Raw genomic sequence first — 19,393 nt, forward strand, 5'->3', positions numbered from 1 at the left:
ATTGGAACTGGACTGTCAAATTGGAGGCTTTGTTTCAACCATTCGCCTTAAACTCGGCTGACGTGCGGCTGTACAAGGCATTGACAAACCCACGCGTTTCCGTGCAAGTTCTATTTCTTTTTTCTTTGAAAAAAAGATTAGTTTTATTTCTTTTTTGGTGCTCATTTTCTCAAGTCACACCGGTGCGTGCGGCTGTGGAACAGGTCCAGATGGGTGTGACTGGCTTGGCTGGGCTGGTGAGACTGAGCAGGGAGGGTGTGGGACGGCGGCGGTTGCTTATGAACAAGGGAAGGAAGCGAGCGTCCTCTGGACTCTGCAGGTGCAGGGGATCGAAGCTAGAGAAGGGCAGCCAGCCTTTCTGCTGGCTTCCGCCACCGGTTCCACTGTCCAAAGCAAAAAGGGAGCCCGATCCTCCCGTGCAGGCCGCCCTGTTGACAGTTGACACCAACGGCCGACGGTGAGCAGGACCGCCCAGGCACCAAGCTCTCTTGGTCCACAGAGCAGAGAAAAAGGGAGCCTTTGATGGACCAGAGTTGTCTTATTATCAGTGTCACGTCTCCGGAAATGAAAAAAAGTCTGCGTTACAACTTACAATGTCAAGCGTGTCCTTGCCACTGCCCGTAGCCAAGCCTCGTAGTACCACAGTGACGAAACGAAAAATGCACCCTCCGTTTTGCTTTAGGTCATGAGTTGTGCCAAGTTTGTTAGGGGAAGAATTGGATCAGTGTCCAGTCGTCTTTTTATTTGGAGGGAAGAATCGGTGTCCGAGCAAACACGTCGTCAGGTATCAGCGCTGGACCCGCTGGTGAATCGGTTCTTTTCTGGGGCTGTTTCTGGGCCGCATTTCTTTATGGGCTATATGTTCTGGGATGCTCAATGGTTATCTCGTTTTTTCCCCTACTCTCCTTACCAATTCCATACCTTTAGGTTACGGGTTTCTTTGGTTGGTACATAAGGTTTTCTTTGGCTTTGGCTGGTACATCACGGTTATCTAGTGAATTGAGCTTACATTAGAAGTGTATGTGGAATCTGTCTACTCCATCCATCCGTTCTAAATTGTAGATCGTTTTGACTTTTCTAACTTCCTAGATATTATTAGGAGTATCTAAGTAAGTCCTTGACTCGAGCACTTGGCACATGTGTTCATATTTTTATAATTTTTTTTTTGCATGGATTAACCGATACTATTTCTTAGTGGTAGGTGTTATATTCATCGATAAACAAGAGATCCGTGGTCACTTTATTAATTTAAAATTTCTTGACTTAGTGATGCTCACTCGCACAAAGCAGGTGGTTCAGTTGACCATTGTGCATTAATACCAAAGAATTTCTTAATATTAATACCTAAAAAACTATGGGCTTTATAACAAAAAGGATGCCCTCCGCATCTAAAAACGCCAAACAACAGTGGGTTTAGTCGGCCGTTGTCATACCAAAGGACTTCTTGATACCTAAAAACTGAACTTTTTAATATCGGGAAAACCTAGAGACTTTAATAAAAAAGATGCCCTTCGCCGCCTCACTCTTCTCCTCTGGCTTGACCCCTTGCAAGAGAAGGATTTCCTTCCCATTGGTGGCTTGGGGTTTTGTCTCTAGCGTCAGTGAAGCGAGTTCACTCCTCCATGTGAGAGCGAGAGCAGAATTGCGAGGGAGACCTCCTCGCCTCCCCCTCTCCAATCCGGAGATCGCAATTCTGAGCCATAGGCTCCTCCTCCGCTTCCCCAGGCAGTCAGAGCCAATCCGCCTTTCTTTATTTCTCCATAAATTTGTGCTCAATTTCCGGGTATTTTTTTTGTGAAGCTTTATGTATAGAAATGTCTGCGCAGGTTTCAATCTGCTGATCAGGGTTCTAGTTGGATAGTTCTTGATGCGATCGAGATTGATCTTGCTTTGGTTCATTGGTTGCCTTTTCGAGGGATTTGTTCTCTAGGGATAGCTGCGCTTAGGGGTTTGGTCGGAAAATTTCATTTTTTGTTACCTGCAGTCGCTTGGTTTGAGCGCCCCTGTTCAGTTTCGTGGTTTGGGCTGTGGATTTTCACCCTTGTGAAGCTATGTTGCCTAGCAACCCGTCGTGTTACCGTGGTATGGAGTGAAAAGGGGAACACAAAAGGAAAATGTTGCCCTTCTTACAACGTGCAGGCTAAAGGTCACTTGCATGATTGCATTGGATCTTATATAATTTTTTAGATGGCATGTGGCTTTATGCTGTTTTTGTCGCTTGCATGCATAGACAGTGAACAGATTTTGCTGTTTTTACCATGTTTTGGCACATTAGATAATTAGAAGTTGCATGGATTTGGGTATCATCATATTAGTAGAATGGATAATCAATAGATGATTATGACATAGATTCATGTTCGCTATGACTTAAGGACAATAGTTGATCAACCTTTGTTGTAAATTATGTTGCATTGGGTTGCTTGTCGTCAAAACTTTTCTTCATGTTGATTTTGCCCATAACGAAAATTGTTTGCATGTGTTCTAACAGCAAGAGTAGCAAATTTAAGCAAACACAGGTTTTCTTAAGATTCCATCGCACCAATGGTAGTTGCACATCAAGTTTTTCTAGATTTGCTGCTGTATATATGATTGAACACCACAAAATTAGATATGCAATAGCTCATTTGCACCAGTGCTTACCTTGAGTACCTTCCATATATAATGTCATATGATAAAAGAGGAGCACATGCTGCCAATCATGTGCCAATTTATCTGTTTGCCCCCTTTTAAAACGAGATTCTTTATATAGCCTGTGCTATTAAATGCACCATTATTATAGGGCCTTTTACTACTATGTTTTGAAAGGTGTCATGTGGTTCTGTGAACAATGCACTCATAATATCTTGGATAACTTGTATTACTTTTCTTTACCACTAGTTGTAGTCATCTTTTTTGTTTTAGAATTGTTGTAAAATATCTTGTCATCTACATTCTTGTCTGTCACCGGTACCTCAAGACTTTTCATAAGCCTATCATCTGCATATCATCTGCATACTTTTCTGGTGCTGTAGGAGCTGTTCCTGATCTGGCCATATGTCGATCGATGAGTGTCAATGAAAAGAGAGAGCTTGTCCGTGAATTGTCAAAGTGTCAGTTCAATGTACCTGAACAGCTGCAAGAATGGTCTCACCATGAAATATCAGAGGTTCTGTATGATGAGTTAGGAAGAAAGGCAAAAGAGAAAACATTTTCTTCGATACCAAAACACAAAATGCTAGATTTACTCTTTAAAGTTGTGAATGGAGAATCATCTTATCCGAGGAAATATAAGAAAAGGAAGTCAAACCTTGAGCTGAACACATTTAACCGTCCGCTCCCTTTCAAAAGACAGAGAAAGAATAGTAAGTCATCCTTGCTTCCAGTCATGGCAATGGCAAGGACCCCAGCATTAACTGTTGTAAGTTCACTAACAAACAATGCTCACCTTTGCCAAAATTCAGCTTGTAGGGCTACAACAAATCCAGGAGATAAATTTTGCAAATGTTACTCATGCTGTATTTGTTTCAAGTATGATGACAATAAGGACCCTACTCTCTGGTTGTTCTGCAATTCAGATCATCCATCGCAGGAAGATTCATGTGGCTTTTCCTGCCACCTTGAATGTGCTATTGAAGATGAAAGATCTGGCATTCAGTAGAGTGGACAGTCCAAGAAACTTGACGGTGATCATCATTGCACTCAGTGTGGTAAACACAATGATTTGTTTGGGTATTTTTCTTAAACACTGTTTTTACTTATGCCTGTCTTGAAATTTGCATTTGGTGGCACCCGTATATTTTGGTACTTTTGTTTTGAGTCCTACTTAGTAGCTTTCATATTAAATCAGTTCTATTTTATTAAGCCATCACCACAATTCAGTAATTTAGTACAGCTCTTAGCTTCTTTTTTTCTGGAGGGCTATCTTCCATTCTTCCAACCTTCAGTAGAAGGCGAAATTTGTAAGATCACCCTTTTAACTCTCCAATACAACCAAATGTTAGTAGTTATTTCACTAGGTGCAATAGATCTGTAACATATCTTGCATGTTAGGTGGGTACATGATGTAAATGTTCCTTCATTGCTGCTTGTCACATTTTGCTTCAATAATGTGCAAAGTGACTAGAGTTTCAGTCATTTCTGTATTCAGAAGATAGAAGTATGAAACATTAGAACTAGAGCTGCGATCAATCTGCATTTTACTTGAATTCCTATTGATCTGCACTAATCTCTTACATGCATAATAATAGCTCAGTATTTGTAAAGCCTTTGATGCAGTTGAGACAAATAACAATGTAATAATCAGAATGTATCTAGATAGCCGTATACTATACACGGGTACATGAAGTATTGTTCTATGATAGAGGCTTTGTTTCTTAGTTCAGTTATGTTTATATCAGACTTTTTACTTCCTTTCCTTCGTTTGTATTCCTTTCTCTTTTGCCTACTCCACCTGCTGAGCTTGCTAGTGCTTCCCTTTTCTAACAAAATAAATTGAAGGTATGGGTGTTTCTACCCCTATTTCCCTTCAAGAAAATAAAATTGTAGCTCACTATTACCAGAAAGATGTATACTCCCTCCGTCCCAAATTACTATTTGTTTTGGTTTTTCTAGGTACATAGTTTTTGATATGCACCTAGATTTACACTATGTCTAGAAAAGCCAAAACAAATAGTATTTTGGAATGGAGGGAGTAGATTAGAAAAATACTATCAATTGTGAGGCTTAATAGTAGGTTAGGGGCACATACCAGTGTATGTTAAGGTGATCTTTGTGACAGCATTATGAAACAGAAATACATCGTGGTGGAAGACCTGTGACGTTTCCTGTAGTAAAATGACCCTATCAACGAGAAGGTATTTTCCATATATATGTAGAGCATATGACCTAGTATATTGACTAGCAATTTGTTTTCCTCAGGTGCTTGGAGAAACAACTATTGGTAGCAAAAAATGCTCGGCGGTTGGATGTGTTGTGTCATCGGATTTTTTTGAGTCATAAGATCCTCATATCCACCAAAAAGTACTTGGTTCTACATCAATTGTGGATACAGCAATGAACAAGCTAGAGGCTGAGGTTGGTCCTATTACTGCTATTCGAGGTATGGGCCATGGACTTGTTGGTCGTCTTGCTGTAGGTGCTGAAGTTCAGAACCTTTGCATATGTGCCATAGAGGTTGTCCAGTCATTGTTCTCTAGTTCTTTAACAACTGATTTGCAAATTTAGAGTAAGTTTCTATGCCTTCTATTTTATACCCCGCATCTGTAATTGGAATTAATGATTGTGTCACTTGTAATCTTCTGGGGTCTCAGCAGCAGCTCTTGATGAAGAACAAGAAATACCCAGGTCAAATGCTCAGGAAGATTTATTGAAGAATTCCTCAAGCTTAATGGTGTATGGTCAAGGAACTTTGAAGCAAAATCTGGATATGATTTTAACTGAATCAGATATCACAACATGTGTGCACTCTAGAAATATGCTTGTTGACCCACCTGAAAATTCTTGGTCATTGCCTAAACAAACTAAAAACCACAAGGGCGATTCAGGGAAGAGATTTGAGGAGGAAAAATCTATTGAAGAGGCACTTCGGACTGAGTCTGAGCGGTTTTTAGAGAACTGAGACTGGGTTGGTCAAAGAAAATGAAGCCATTAGGTCAGATTTATCTAAAAAATGTGAGGACCTTGGTTCTGTAACAAGTTTACGTGCTATTTGTGAGGGACAAATAAAAGGTGAACCCTCTGCCTTGCATATACTAAAATGATTTTTTTTCAAATAAAAAACTAAAAGGAATTGACTTGTGTTATGTTTTACTTCTTATTTTTTATAGATCTAGATAAAGAAGTAGAGGAATTGAAAAAAGAAAATGAGCTAGTGAATCAAATGATTGATCAAGTGACCAAGTTTTCTGAGGAAGAGAACAAAGGTAATGCTTCTCACTTGCATACATCTGAACTCAGGTAATAAGTCTCCTTTATGTTTTTCTTATTATTTTTGTAGCCCTAAAAGATCAAGTTGAGCAACTGAATAACCGAGCATGTAAATCAAACACTCGAACAAGTGAAGAAGTCTTCCGAGGGAGAGAATAAAGGTAAATCCCTTGCACAGTTGCACACATCTAATTCTGGTAAAAAAATTATCTCCTTTCTGAATGTTTTATTTGTCTTGTTTATAGCTCTAGAAGATCAAGTGGATCAACTGAACAAAAGAATCGAGGAAGCATCTCGAGCATTTGAACTGGAAAAAACAATAGCTGAGAAGGCTACCCAAGAGAGGGACATGCTTACAAAAGAATTGAAGATCAGAAAAGTGTCGGCACCTGATTTTAGTCTGTTAATTTTTACCTGGTTACAATCATTTGCACACCAAATTCAAGCTAAGGTGATTGAGATGGAAAAAGACCATCCTTTTGTTGATGATATATTGAGGGGTATGTATGCTCAAATAAGAGTGTTGCAGGATCGGATCCTTATGATTGAGAATGATTTGAAGAATTTTGCCAGGGATGCCACTGGATGTTCTCTTGGAGATTTCCTTGTGAAGATTTGTGTACTCTATCCTGACTCTGATATGCAAAGTCTTGTTTCTGAACTGAAAGATGGGGACTACAAAAAAGTTCATGATGAAGTTTGGCCTATAGCCGTTGAACTTAGTAAGAAAGTGAGATTGGCCACTATAAAATGTGAGGGGCATTCAGGGAATATCTTTGAAGAGGTGAAATCTGGCGATCATGTTCTTCAAAATGGCTATTTGAAGGATGAAACTGATCCAAGGAGTTCATCATGCAAAAAAACTTTCAGAAGATTTGAGGATAGAGGACATGTTAGTGGACCTGCGGATCCAAATACACCTGTCCAAACAACTTTACATAAAGAGTCCTCACACTTGATGCTTAACAGTAGGGAAACATTTCAGCAAAATCTGAATGCATCGAATGTGCATAGTGAAGATGGGCTGGTTCACAGTCATATAATGGCGCACCAGTACCCATAATGGAGAATGATATAAAATCTAACAAGGAAATCAGTGCAACGGGCAGTGAATTAAAAGCAGATCATCATACTGCTCAAACTAGCCTTTCAAAGCCTAAAACTGAATCTGAGAGTTCATCAAAGAAAAACCTCTCAGGTAAACCAGAGGAGGTCAAATGCTAGGATGGACAATCAGAAGCATCTTACAAGTATTGTGTTAAGGTGATCAGAAGACTGGAGTGCGAGGGATATATTGAGGCCAGCTTCAGGGTGAAATTCTTGACATGGTTTTGCTTACAAGCTACGCCTCATGAAAGGAGGAGAGTAACTGTGTATCTGGATACTCTTATGGATGATCCTGTAAGCCTTGCTGCTAAGTTGGCTGACACCTACAATGAAAGGTCGCATCGGGTGGCATTTGGTTTCTGTTGGGAACTCAGGCATCGAATCAATCATTCTAATGTTATTTTTTTTCAACGGGGGGGGGGGATTTTCAGCAACATAAAATACGAGTTACAATCGGAATACAACAAGAGGGAGAAACAAAATACCCAATCACACAAACACTTCAAATTGATGAGCCATCATTCAGGTCAAAAGAACAACCACCGTTCGTCAATTAGAGTCACCACGGAACAACATACTCGCCAGGTGCATCATGATCATTGCACATCCAGTCCACCTCTCGTAGCTACGCCATTCCAGTGTCACCCTCCATCTGAGAGCCAGGCCAATTGAATGGGAACTAAAGGTGGCAAGAGGTGCGCAAACTAAAAAGTCATCGGACATGACGATCTTCCTTGAAGCTGATGGTAACACCATTCACCGCACATCTGGGCTCCATGTACCGCCATCCAACACCATACAAGGGGAGGAAGCCTCGAGGGGGATGACAATAGAGGTGGAAACATCACCCGGCATAAGATTTGATGGCACCATCAACAAGGAGACAGCCGACGGAGTAGAGGCGCCAGATGGGGAACACTTACGAAACCACGATGGAGGTCAACAACCATTAGCCGCTAGATCAAAGAAGTGTATGGGTGAAGTAGAATGAGAAGCACCAAAACCATTTGCGGTCATGAGTGGCGGCATGGGGATCTCCAAAGCGATGCCTTCACCAAAGTGGTGCACATGGCACCCATGGGGAGTGGTCTCTCATCATCACCTCCAAGAAGGACAATGGCGCCCGAGGACGTCATCGATGACGGCACTGGTGCAAAACCAGGCTAGAATTTCTATTGACCAAAACCTCCCACACCAGCACAAATGCATCCAAAACATGTGATTTTGTGGGTAGGACACCTCGAAACAATGCCTCCAAGGAGGAAGAACAGCACCTGAGGGTGTCGCCGTTGTTGGCACGGCACAAAGCTAAGCTTGAATTTCTCCTGGCAATCCCTGGGCCACCGGCTGCCGTGCACGCGTTGTGGAAAACCCCCAATCCCTAGCCTAACTGCACTGCCCTTACTGTGCTACAGGAGGCACCAAACCTTGTCGCCGGACGTTGGTGGTGAATGCAAGTGTCCCTGCTACCACCAAACGCCACCACATGTGTCGAGGGCGTCCCCTCGTTCTAATGTTATAGTATATGTCTATCCCAATTCTTTTGTTAGCTAACCTTGCATTCTGTTTGTCCATAGGAACCTTGTTTAGTGTAATAGTTAGTTAACTTAGGGGTGTTTGCCTGACTAAAATTCATGTCGCATCGAATATTCGAAGGCTAATTAGGAGGACTAAACATGAGCTAATTATAAAACTAATTACATAAATGGAGGCTAATTCACAAGACGAATCTATTAAGCCTAATTAATCCATCATTAGCACATGTTTACTGTAGCATCACATTGTCAAATCATGGACTAATTAGGCTTAATAGATTCATCTCGCAAATTAGTCTCCATCTGTGCAATTGGTTTTGTAATTAGCCTATATTTAATACTCCTAATTAGTATTCGATGTGACAGGAATTTTAGAAGGTGCTAAACAAACAAACACCCCCTTATCACTTAACCATTTTCCCTTTCCATCCGAAGGTAGACAACCTAATTAACACGGGAGCATCAAGAGTTTGCAACTCAAAGCAGGATTCAAGAGTGCATAATTTGAAATCTACTAACAAGGCCTAAGGGCTGAGAATTTATCCGTATATTTGAAATCTTTGAGTTCTGCTACTATTAGTTTCTTTCAGAGTTGAAGGCTCTGGTCGCCAAGCTGAATGTTGGCCAGAAACGCCAGTTTAAAATGAAGCATGTTTGCTTTGGTCGTTTCAGACTTTCAGTTGTAAATCGGTGTTCTCCTACTCATCGTTGTCGAGATGACCAGTTTGCCTGCGGCAGGCGGCATGAAAAACAGCACTGCGAAATGCCAAAGTCCTCGCATTTCAGGGAAGAGAGGAACACCTCCCTGATTTTGGTGCCCTGCTTTCGCAATCATAGAAACGGAGGAACTCGCTCTCACTGACGTGTGGGCCATGTCACGGTAGGATCCATACTTCAGTGGGACGAGTCCCTGTGCTGCAGAGGACTGCCAAACGTGCTCATGTTCAGATCCTGACAAGAGGCCTCCATGGCGGGCATCCTGGCATGGGCAGCCGACGTGGTCGGCGGCGCCGGCGCCAGCGACGATGAGGCCGACGGCGCGCGCGCCGCAGCCTCGGCCGCGATGACCCCGGAGCAGCGGCTCCGCGCCGCCGACCTTGACGCGAGGGCGGCATCGATGCGGCGCGCGATCCAGGATCTGCGCCTCCGGGTGCCCCCGCCGCACGTCGCGCAGCGGCTGCCGCACCTCCACGCGCACTCACTCGCCTCCTCCGCGGCCCTCGCCCTCCAGCTCAACGCGCACTCCTCCACCAAGGAGCAGGTAGGGAACCCTTTAGCTCCTTTCCTTTGTATTATTGTTCTTGACGTTCTTGACCTTTATAAGTACAAGTCGTCCTGATAATCGTTAATTGTAGCATAGCAGTACTAAAACTAAGTTTGTACAGCCCATTTGATCTGGTTAAGAATGCAATTGTTGGATCTGGATCTAGTAGGTGCTTGAAAGATTCGGAACGGGTCTTACTTTGAAACATGTTCAGGAACTATTGTGCGCATATTGATGTTTGTGTATGTTCATTCTGTTATGAACGGGAGACGATACTATTTTTTAAGCTGTGAGTTTCTCTAGGGGACATTACTTGCTTATCTACATTTGTACTTGTTTGTGGTCTGCAAAGTTGGAAAGTTTCTAAATGGGTCAGCTGATACAACAATAGTGTTATTGGTGCATTTACCACCTGTTTAAGTATCAGTCCAGTTTAACAATATTGCTCATTTGATTACTTACAGTTGGTTGCTACTCACACTGGGATAGTTGGGCATTCCTATGCAGATATCTATATAATGGATCCTTTAAACTTTCTGTAGGCCCAGCAGAGAGAAATAACTCTCCAAGAAGAAAATGCAGCCTATGAGAAAGCTCTATCAGACTGTAGGCAGAAAATTCAGGAAAGGCAGATGGAGATCAGTCAGCTTCAAAGTAATTTGAAGGTACACCGCCATGCCATTTTTAAGTACCCTGTTTTACCCTCACGCCGTTTTGTATTTTTTACGCGTCTTATATTCAACGACCTGATACTCTTCTATATTAGGTGTTCCTAAGCACACGATGCATACTACATGCTTTTTTTTTCATGTGTATTCAGTTTAATCAGTTTTTCCCATTGTTAGATTACTACTCCTTAAGCATATACTGTGGACAAGTAAACTGAATTCTGAAAGAACTAGACAGTGGTGACAAAGGTTCAGGTTGAACGTTGATCAATTCTGATAGCTAAACCATCGTGGTATTGTTATCATTGTTGTTTGCAAAACTGCTTCATAGATCACTTGATTATGTCTTAAGCAAACAAGTGCTTACCACCCTGCTACATCATTCGTTTGTTTCTACCCCTTTCTGTCGTAGGCAAATGTAGATAAGAAATTAAGAATGTTAAGTTTATTTAAACATTAAGTCAGAGCTCAGGAATACCCTACTTAAACGAAAGTGTGAGTTCGTCTCTGCATCAGCAAGGAATTATTTTCTGAACAAACCATGTTGTCCTGTTCTATGATTATTATCATGAAGTCTTTAATCAGCTTATTTGGAGCATTTTCTTGCTTGAGCCATGTGTGATGCTCATCAACTTGTACTCTTCACTTGAACGACAAGATCTCCTAAATGATTTTTATGTTTTTCCTTTTAATAGAGTATGTTATTTTTCTAGGAAATGGAAGTAGCGGAGCATAATTTAAAGGCACAGCTTGAAGATGCTCTGAAGGAGCAAGAGGCTACTCAGCATAAAGTATCAACTACAGCTTCTGAAACAACTGAAAATGCTCTACTGGAAGCTGAATCATCGCTCAATCTTAAGTCTAAAGACTTGGAGGAGAAGAAAAGAGAGTTGGTAGGCCATTCTTTGGATTTTTTTATCTGCTGTTTTTTGAATGCATTGTTTGATTTTTGTCCCTCATCACAGGAACTATTGAATAACAAGGTGCAAACAATAGAGAAAGAGTGGTCTGTGGTTGAAGAAGAATCTTTAAAGAATCCCACTCCTGGTATTTTTTTATTTTTCCACATGTCCACCCTTTCAATGACTTCATGTTGGATTTTCTCATACTTATTCTTCTTTAAAAGATGTCATTATGATAATGAACCTGTTGACTTGTGCTACTTTGTAACTTGCAAACCATCCCTGGATTGGAAATACTTGATCACTAAAAGGGCCTAGCGTGTCTATACAAAATAATCTCATTTACATTTGTGTTATATTTGAACGAATTAAGAGCACGAAACCATAGATAGCATAAATAATTCCAGTGTTTGCATCATACTTTCTATTTACAGCTTTGGTTTTCAATGAGTTGGTAGCAGATAATTTTTTTAATGGATAGATCTGTAGTTGCTAGAGCCTTTTCCAAAAGCCAACTGCTAAAGACTAAGAGATATATTCTGAATCTGGGAAGAACACAAAATGGGTTATGTTCGTTTACCCCTTGCTTCTATGTGTACCAGTAGACCATTGCTTACGCACAGCACTCAGCATCCAATTTCTACTGATTGACTTGGTAGGGAAGTTTCCTTATCAATTTACAGTCTTAATGCATACGGGAACTAGATTTTTTTCTTGAAATTACACTGTCAGAAATCATATTGTTTCAAGGAAACCATATGATCACATTAATCTGGCATCCAGGAAGTTAAGTTCTACATCATAGAATTAAGGCATATTGCCTTCTGTGACATTGTTTTATAACTGTTTATCCGAGGTGCATGATCCATGGTCCAAAGTCTCGAGTGGGTTCCTTGTTAAGGAAGGGGCAATGAGTAGATGATGTGATGGTAGCAAACAGTTGTCATTTTGGAAGCTCAACAAAGTTAGTTCTATACTTCTATATATTTTATGTGGCTTCTAAAGTATAACTAGGGAAGTGACCATTGATACACCCTAGCTTAATATTTATAGCAATCTTACTGGTCCTTTCTGATAAATATGCAGAGCAAAGGGAGAAGGTCCTGGAGAGACAACTACACAGCCTAATTGAGCAGTTGACGTCCAAGCAAGTCAGTTCTACATTCTCCTACTTTACATCTTCTGAATGGTATTGGCTCCTGCTATCTCAAACTTAATTTTCGTTTTCAAATTTTGTAGGCTCAAGCAGAAATCCTAATCACGGATGTACGTGCCAAAGAAAAGGAGCTGGAACGGCTGAACCATTTGCATAGAAATCTTCACAGCAGTGCCAATGAAACAAGCGCACCACGGAACCGATTCAGCAGAGGTCTTTTGAGTGCCCCTGAAGATTATTATGGTGCCAAAGCGGGTCGGAGACTGTATCAACCTGACCTTAGAACAGAAGGCCAGAAACGGATGATGGTTCTTAGGTCCGCAATTGTACTGTATGTTTTGCTGCTTCATATCGTCGTTTTCATAAAGATATCAGTTTGAAAGCTGTTACATTTGGTAGGGAAGAAAATACTTTTTAACTGTACCAAACATGCAAATATTTGCCATGTAAATAATATGTGTAATTTGTAGAAGAATAATGTTTCTGTAGAAATTTATTTATGGGAAAGTCGGCTATGTAGCATCGAAAGGCAACCACGTTTTTCCAAAAATACCATTGAAAGTAAAATCTATACTGTAAAGATGACACTAACTGATCTAGTGATCTTTCACACAGATCTGCATTCCCTGAAAAAGAGGGCAGTTCCATGAGGCATTGACGATTAATGTTTTAAACTAATCGAAAAAAATCATTAGCTACGCTAGAGTATTCTCCAACAGATTTATACGCTGAAGATTACTTTGCCTTTGCACCTGGCGCTCTTGCGTCTTGCCTCGGCATCTTCTGGCCATTTCAGTAACCTCAGCTTTTCCAGTTGGCTCAGCCAAAATAGGAGCCAAAATATGGTTGTGGAGCCGGACCAGCAGCCCACCAAATTGGCCCAGCCAAGCATAAACATACCACGGCCCAGCCCATGCTCAAAGACCCTAGCAAGCTCGTCCAGCCCAGGCCCCGCTCGGCGGCCCACACGCTCGCCATTCTTCTTTATCCTCTTCCTCTCGTCACGCGACGCCAATCCATTTCCATGGCGTCCTCGTCGTCGTTCAAGCCGAACCCGCTGTCACTGAGCGTGCCGGACCCCGCGCTCGACCGCTGGCTCCGCGACTCCGGCTACCTCGACCTCCTCGATTCCACCGCCACGGCCCCCTCCTCCTCATCCGCCTCGTCGGCCCCCTCCTCCACCGCCGCCGCCACCAGCCCCACCGCCGGCCCCGCCTCGCCCTCCTCCGGCGTCGCCGCCGACGTCCTCGCCTTCGCCCGCACCCTCGCCTCGCTCCTCGCGCTCAACCCCTTCGCGCGCCTCTCCTCCGCGGACCTCGCCGCGCCCACCCCGTCCTGGTCCCTCGCCTTCGTCGGGCCCCCCGGCTCTGTCTCCTACTCCTGGCCGCCCACCTCGACCCAGGCCAGGCTCCGCGTCCAGGAGAACGTCCGCCGCTACGCGCGCAACTACGCCGCGCTCGCCATCCTCGTCTTCGCATGCTGCCTGTATGTTTATTGTATCCCATTCCCCCTCCTCCTTCACCCTCTTCTCTCAGAGCAGCTAGCTTGATGAATGAAATTGTGTGAACACCGGGCAGGTACCGGATGCCGATGGCTCTGCTGGGGATGCTGGCCAGCCTCGCCGTCTGGGAGGGTGTGCGCTACTGCCGGGACCACTGGACCCTCTCTCCAGGGATTGCCCAGGCTCTGCTGCACTGCGCACAGATTGGTGAGTAAGCTATTCCTGCTCACACTTGGTTTGATATCTTCTCTTTTCGAAGTAACAATTGGGATTCTGGCGCTAGCAAGATTAAATTGATGATTAGATGCACGGTGTTAGGTTGCAAAGTGGAATGAGTAAAATCAACAGCCTGTGAATTTCAATACCTGAAAGATCGCAAATATATGTTGTTAAAGCATTGGCACCATTTGCTTGTGTGGCATTAGGACAGGATAGATGCATCTGTAAGATCAGATGACATGTAATCTATCATACAAATGAGAAATGACCATTTGCCCTCCACTCAGCACAGCCAAGTAGTTCATTGAAAAGCTCTGAACAAAACAATATATATGTTGTGAAAGCATTGGTATTATTATGTTTTCTGTACCAACTAGTAAATGTATTTACCATTTTACCAAACTGTTCAGACTTTAGTCATGGCTTGTTATACATTGCTTAAAATGCACAAAGCCTTTTGAAATGCTTAGCTCTAGTAATACATTAGAAGCAATATAAATAAGAATGGTAAACATGGAAAACTTTACTTTTTTCACTTAATAATTTGACAGGGATTAACCTGTATTATCCCATTATCCAGTCAATTTGTGGGTAATACCCATACCCTATCCTTCCTCTGATGGGTAGATGATTTCTGCCCATAGCCTACCCAAAGTTCTCAGGTGTGGATTTGGGCTATGTGTAAGGATGCCCAATGATAGGTATAACTGGCAATTTGGCATCTTGTATTTCGGCTCGTACAAAATAATTTGGGGGAAATCTCCTATTTGCCATCCGTGAGATAGCTTTTCTTGTATATGCCATCGCAATATGCCAAAACATTTTCTTTTCATGCCAAGCATAGAGAGGGCAAACAGCATCACTGATTGATGAGAATGATGTGGATGCTCCTCTCTATAATTTTGGCTTGTGGGAAATGAGGTCCACCGAGATCTGACAGCATATTGCATTGCAGCCTAATGTTGCATAATATATTTAGTCATGAAAATGGGATCGATTGAATAAACTAGAAGCAATAAATAGTGTTCAAATGGGCAGCGATATGAGTGAGGCCTGACATATTTGTGGTCAACATCTAGGCTTTGGTGCTTCTTTGTTAGCTTCCCCCTGCCATTAGTTCCACTACAATCTAGCAGTTTTGAGTTATTTAAAGATCTCGAAATATTGCACTATTTTGAAATATCAGCAGATTGAACTGGCACCTGATTCTTCTTCCTCATGAAATTTGTGTCTTTTGGTGGGGTGGGTGAGAGAGCGCTGAGGGGGTGTTGCTCTGCTAACTCTGCCCAACCTGGGGCAGCTACTCAGCAGGATAGCTGTAGTCTTTTCAGGGTTCACACACACACTAAACAGCTGTTAGACCTAAAACTGGAATAATCCTGCTCACATATATTCTGAAGCTGTGGAGCGAGTGCTGTACTGCTCTTTATTCTGAAATCTGAATGGACTCAAACTGAACTAGAAGCCTTCAATCTTCATACATACATGAGAACCAATTGCTTTTGCATCCGTTAAGAACCAATTCAGACACACTAAGCTCATTATACTGCAGTCAAATGGCACAATATACAGTTTGAGAAACCATTGCTTTTGCATCCATAAGAACCAATTTTCATAATCTAGAAAAATATTACAAATAATTCTCAGAGGTCAATAATCTTGAGGTGTTAACCCCTTCATTTTCACATGCTGCATAGTGCAGATCAATACCACCTTGAAAATAGCATTGAAACACATCCAACTGAGCAAGCCAAAACTAGTAACATAACATACAACTTTCTGTACTTGTATGCTTGTGACCATGCATTCCACTAATGCCGCGTAACTATCCTATGTTAATGCACACTTTTGGGAGACTTCAAACTTTGATTGGAAACAGTGCTAGCTTTTTCCATTTGGTTTTTCACCTTGGCATTGCACATGTCGAGCTTAAAGTATTTTTATTCACATGAATGATGTCATCATTGTTTTCATTTTAAATACCGTTCCTGCTGCTTTGTATTGACTAGTTGTTCTGTTTCTTAACAGCCACTGCTATACTACTGTACGTCTGCAACCTGCAGTTTGCTCTTGTGTATGCCATCGGATTGAGTTATGTAGGTGAGCAGTCGGTCTCCAGGCTTTCTCCCATTCTTTATTTCCTATGACTCTCAGAGTAACACAGTGCGCGCTTTGTGCTGCAGTGATGATGTTGCACGCCTCTCTTCGGAAGTTGACTCCCTCAAAGCTACCAGATCCTGGTAACAAGAACAGGAGGGCACAACCAAGACGGAGCTAAGTTACACGTCAGACAGCAGTACAGGTGATGTTGAAGGCTAGAGAGACGCCGTTCAAACATGAGAGATGGATTACTTTCTTTGGATTTCTGACCAGTTGGTTACCTTTGTTAACACGCACATATCTGCTTACAAAGACAGAACAAGATTTCATGATTTTGTTTGTTTTTCTAATACAAGACAGTATGCAAGCAAAAGCATGGTGCAAGACATACTCATTGCAAGTTGATGGCACCCTGGAATCTGAAGATGCTCTGTTGCTACTATTTCTTAATTGATTGGCAGCAACAATTGCAGGGTATTGATCTGGAAAAAAAAAGGGAATCATGAACCATCAGTGAAAACAGCACAAATATAGTGAGCAAATTAACGAACAGATATGAGATGAGGCAGATACTGACAACTTTAAGAAAGGTAGTTCAAAGTAAAGTATTCCAACATGGAAAGGATATTGATCAAAAGTAATTACTAATCAACCATGAATCTCATTAAATTTCAAGGCAGAGAAGCATAATTTATATGAAAGGACCAGTTGCATTGAACAGAATTATATAGTTACGTATCATGAATATAATACAACCATCGCAAGACAGTTGCAATAGACGATCAAACCATATATGGTAGACAAGCAAAACTAGTGCAACGTAGCAGGACCTAGTTGTTGAATAATGTCCTCGTTGTTGAAAAGCATATAAATTACGCAATTCTACCAATTCTATATAAGTTTGACAAATGAAACCAGGAGACAAGCTAACCGTGTAGCTGTTCTGATGATTCTCCTGATAGTCTAATAATGTCAACTCTTGAAACCAGGGAATCATTTAAGGATAATCAGTTACATTTGCGATCAGACTATTCCGTTAGAAGCTTCTAGAGCAAAAAAGGAAGGTCCAGTTATATTCAGTGAATCTATTCTCACAGATTTCTATTGGGGTCTGCATCTGAATAAAATGCTATGATGATTTCCTTACTACACCCAATTCACATAGATTATTGAATATGAACGATCAGGAAGAGTTGAATTCAGTACCTCATTAACCTTTTGAGAATGTTTCTCAAGGGACCTTGACCATTTCAAACTCAATCCGCCTATGCTTAACACTCCAGATTTCCGAAGAGAGAATCCATCAGTTGACACAGTATAAATGGTACTTCTCTTCCTTGTTTGCAATAGTTTTCTGATAAATGGTAGAAAAGCATGACTTGCCATTAACAAATTGAATGCAATGCTTCTAGAGAATAGGGTAAAGATCAGAGACCAGACTGCTATGGTTACCTCACTATCCCTAACGAGCTTGTATTCAACAACGAAGGGTAACTGCTTCTGAAGTTCTGGCAGAATATTTTTCTTTTCCATGGAAGTAAACGAGGGAAGACCTTCATATGACTAGTTCCCACAAAAGATTTCCTCCGTGGATGTTGTCCACTAAGTGTCCACACATGAGAGAAACTTCCCACAGTATTTGTTGTCTGAAGAGCTGCATTTAGAAAAGATTACACAAAGTGATATTTCAAAATCAATTACCGTCGCTTCATTTTCCACTAGCAAAGCTGCCCTCAGAATGTTGGTCAAGAGAAAAAAAAAGAAAGGCCCACAGCAAAGTAGTTTAAGACAAAGCTTGTAGGCAAAGCAATGTGAGGTCATCATAGAAAAAGCAGGAGAAAGGTGTTCACATCTCAGGCTTCAGAAAGTGAAGAGTGGGATACTAAGTGGTACGGTCATCTGTAAGACTATGACTAGATATGCATAGTTTGCCAATAATTTCAGATTTTAGTTAGGGTCCTTGAATCTTTCAATTCAGTTAATGTTCATGAAATTAAAAAAAAAAATACAAGTAGAACCATTATATGCAATTTTCAATCAAGTTCCAGCATACTAGAGAATTTTGGCATGTTAACTAAATAGCAACAAATCGGTTAAAGGTACCAGAAGTAAGTGTTTTACATAATATGTTACCTCTGTGAGGTCTGTCCTTGGCCACAGTGTTGGAGGATGCAAACAATAGAGATTTACTCTCACCTGACTTTATATTCTCAGCCTGAGTCATATCTTTTGCACTTGAAACATCAGAAGTAGAGGAGCCCAAAACAATCTGATTTTTCCTTTTCTTAAAATAGGGATCAGATGTTGTGGATGGCTGCATCAACTTATCCGTGGAACTGTTACTTGAGTCACCAGGATGTTGCCTCTGTGAAGCAACTAGTTGATTTAACTTCGGTCTTACATAAACTGCTTTACCAGCATCCAGGGGTTCAGACCTATGCAATGGATTATCAACTCCTGAGTTAACCTGCCCATTCGAATCTTCCTTTTCAGTTTCAAGAAGCTGCTGGTTCTGCAAAGTCTGAGACAAAAGCTCCAAAAGATTCACAGCACAACTGATGGATTTGGTGTGAAGTGGCAAAGGGGGAGTCTTGGGTCTTTCAACTGAAAGATTAGAATGTGCAACGGCGTCACTTGAATCAACTTTCCTGACAAAGTTCAAGCTCCTCCTCATAACAGGCTTACTCAACTTATTTTGAGCATCTAGATTAGAAGAACGAGGGTAATTTCCAGTGGCTGGATTTCTAATGAGGGCATTACCCTTGCGGTTATAAGAGTTTTAACTTTGGCCATTCTTCTTTATTGGCAGTTTGGGGGGCAATCCTGAAGGCTGAGAAACGTGCAAAGATGAAATAGAAGATGTAACATTGTCACGACGCCATGTCCTGTGCCTTGCATTCTGGTTTAAGCGAGGGGGGCTCTCGCAATGAATTGGGCAAAGCGACCTGCTTAGCAGGTACCTTCGAAACTGTGGAGCTCGCAATATTAATTCTGGGAGGAGATTTTACTACAGAGTTGACTACTGAATCTGACACTG

General features: G+C 41.7%; 2 protein-coding genes, 1 long non-coding RNA gene and 1 pseudogene across 4 annotated transcripts; 3 read left to right on the forward strand and 1 right to left on the reverse strand.

The window, feature by feature from the left end:
- The first annotated feature begins 209 nt into the window (after window positions 1-209).
- LOC101762857 lies at window positions 210-5,202 on the forward strand (annotated as a pseudogene).
- Window positions 5,203-9,462: 4,260 nt separating this feature from the next.
- On the forward strand, window positions 9,463-13,066 carry LOC101782284 (golgin subfamily A member 5). Its single transcript, XM_004966106.4, has 6 exons — window positions 9,463-9,807; window positions 10,353-10,475; window positions 11,192-11,371; window positions 11,444-11,525; window positions 12,467-12,531; window positions 12,620-13,066. Exons 1-6 carry the CDS (start codon window positions 9,514-9,516, stop codon window positions 12,914-12,916), a joined length of 1,041 nt encoding a protein of 346 aa, XP_004966163.1. The 5' UTR covers window positions 9,463-9,513; the 3' UTR covers window positions 12,917-13,066.
- Window positions 13,067-13,524: 458 nt separating this feature from the next.
- LOC101782691 (PRA1 family protein H) lies at window positions 13,525-16,744 on the forward strand. Of its 2 annotated transcripts, none has more exons than XM_012845374.2 (4): window positions 13,525-14,021; window positions 14,114-14,244; window positions 16,285-16,352; window positions 16,440-16,744. In XM_012845374.2, exons 1-4 carry the CDS (start codon window positions 13,561-13,563, stop codon window positions 16,440-16,442), a joined length of 663 nt encoding a protein of 220 aa, XP_012700828.1. In that variant the 5' UTR covers window positions 13,525-13,560; the 3' UTR covers window positions 16,443-16,744. The 2 variants fall into 2 exon arrangements, with proteins under 2 accessions (XP_012700828.1, XP_004966164.1); XM_004966107.3 differs by having other exon boundaries at window positions 13,528-14,021; window positions 16,285-16,356.
- LOC111257038 lies at window positions 16,602-17,822 on the reverse strand. The gene is made up of 3 exons (XR_002677445.1): window positions 17,809-17,822; window positions 16,748-17,710; window positions 16,602-16,657 (listed from the first exon to the last, which is right to left on the reverse strand). It is a non-coding gene; the product is annotated as an uncharacterized LOC111257038 (long non-coding RNA).
- Between the last annotated feature and the right edge of the window lie 1,571 nt (window positions 17,823-19,393).

Source organism: Setaria italica, chromosome IV (genome assembly GCF_000263155.2).
Source record: "Setaria italica strain Yugu1 chromosome IV, Setaria_italica_v2.0, whole genome shotgun sequence".
Classification (NCBI taxonomy): Eukaryota; Viridiplantae; Streptophyta; class Magnoliopsida; order Poales; family Poaceae; genus Setaria; species Setaria italica.

Coding starts and splice junctions, on each gene's coding strand:
- LOC101782284 (XM_004966106.4), top strand. CDS start 9,514: ATGGCGGGCATCCTGGCATGGGCAGCCGACGTGGTCGGCGGCGCCGGC. Junction 10,476..11,191: donor AGCTTCAAAGTAATTTGAAG/GTACACCGCCAT, acceptor TTATTTTTCTAG/GAAATGGAAGTAGCGGAGCA. Junction 12,532..12,619: donor AGCAGTTGACGTCCAAGCAA/GTCAGTTCTACA, acceptor CAAATTTTGTAG/GCTCAAGCAGAAATCCTAAT.
- LOC101782691 (XM_004966107.3), top strand. CDS start 13,561: ATGGCGTCCTCGTCGTCGTTCAAGCCGAACCCGCTGTCACTGAGCGTG. Junction 14,022..14,113: donor CTCGTCTTCGCATGCTGCCT/GTATGTTTATTG, acceptor AACACCGGGCAG/GTACCGGATGCCGATGGCTC. Junction 16,357..16,439: donor CATCGGATTGAGTTATGTAG/GTGAGCAGTCGG, acceptor TTTGTGCTGCAG/TGATGATGTTGCACGCCTCT.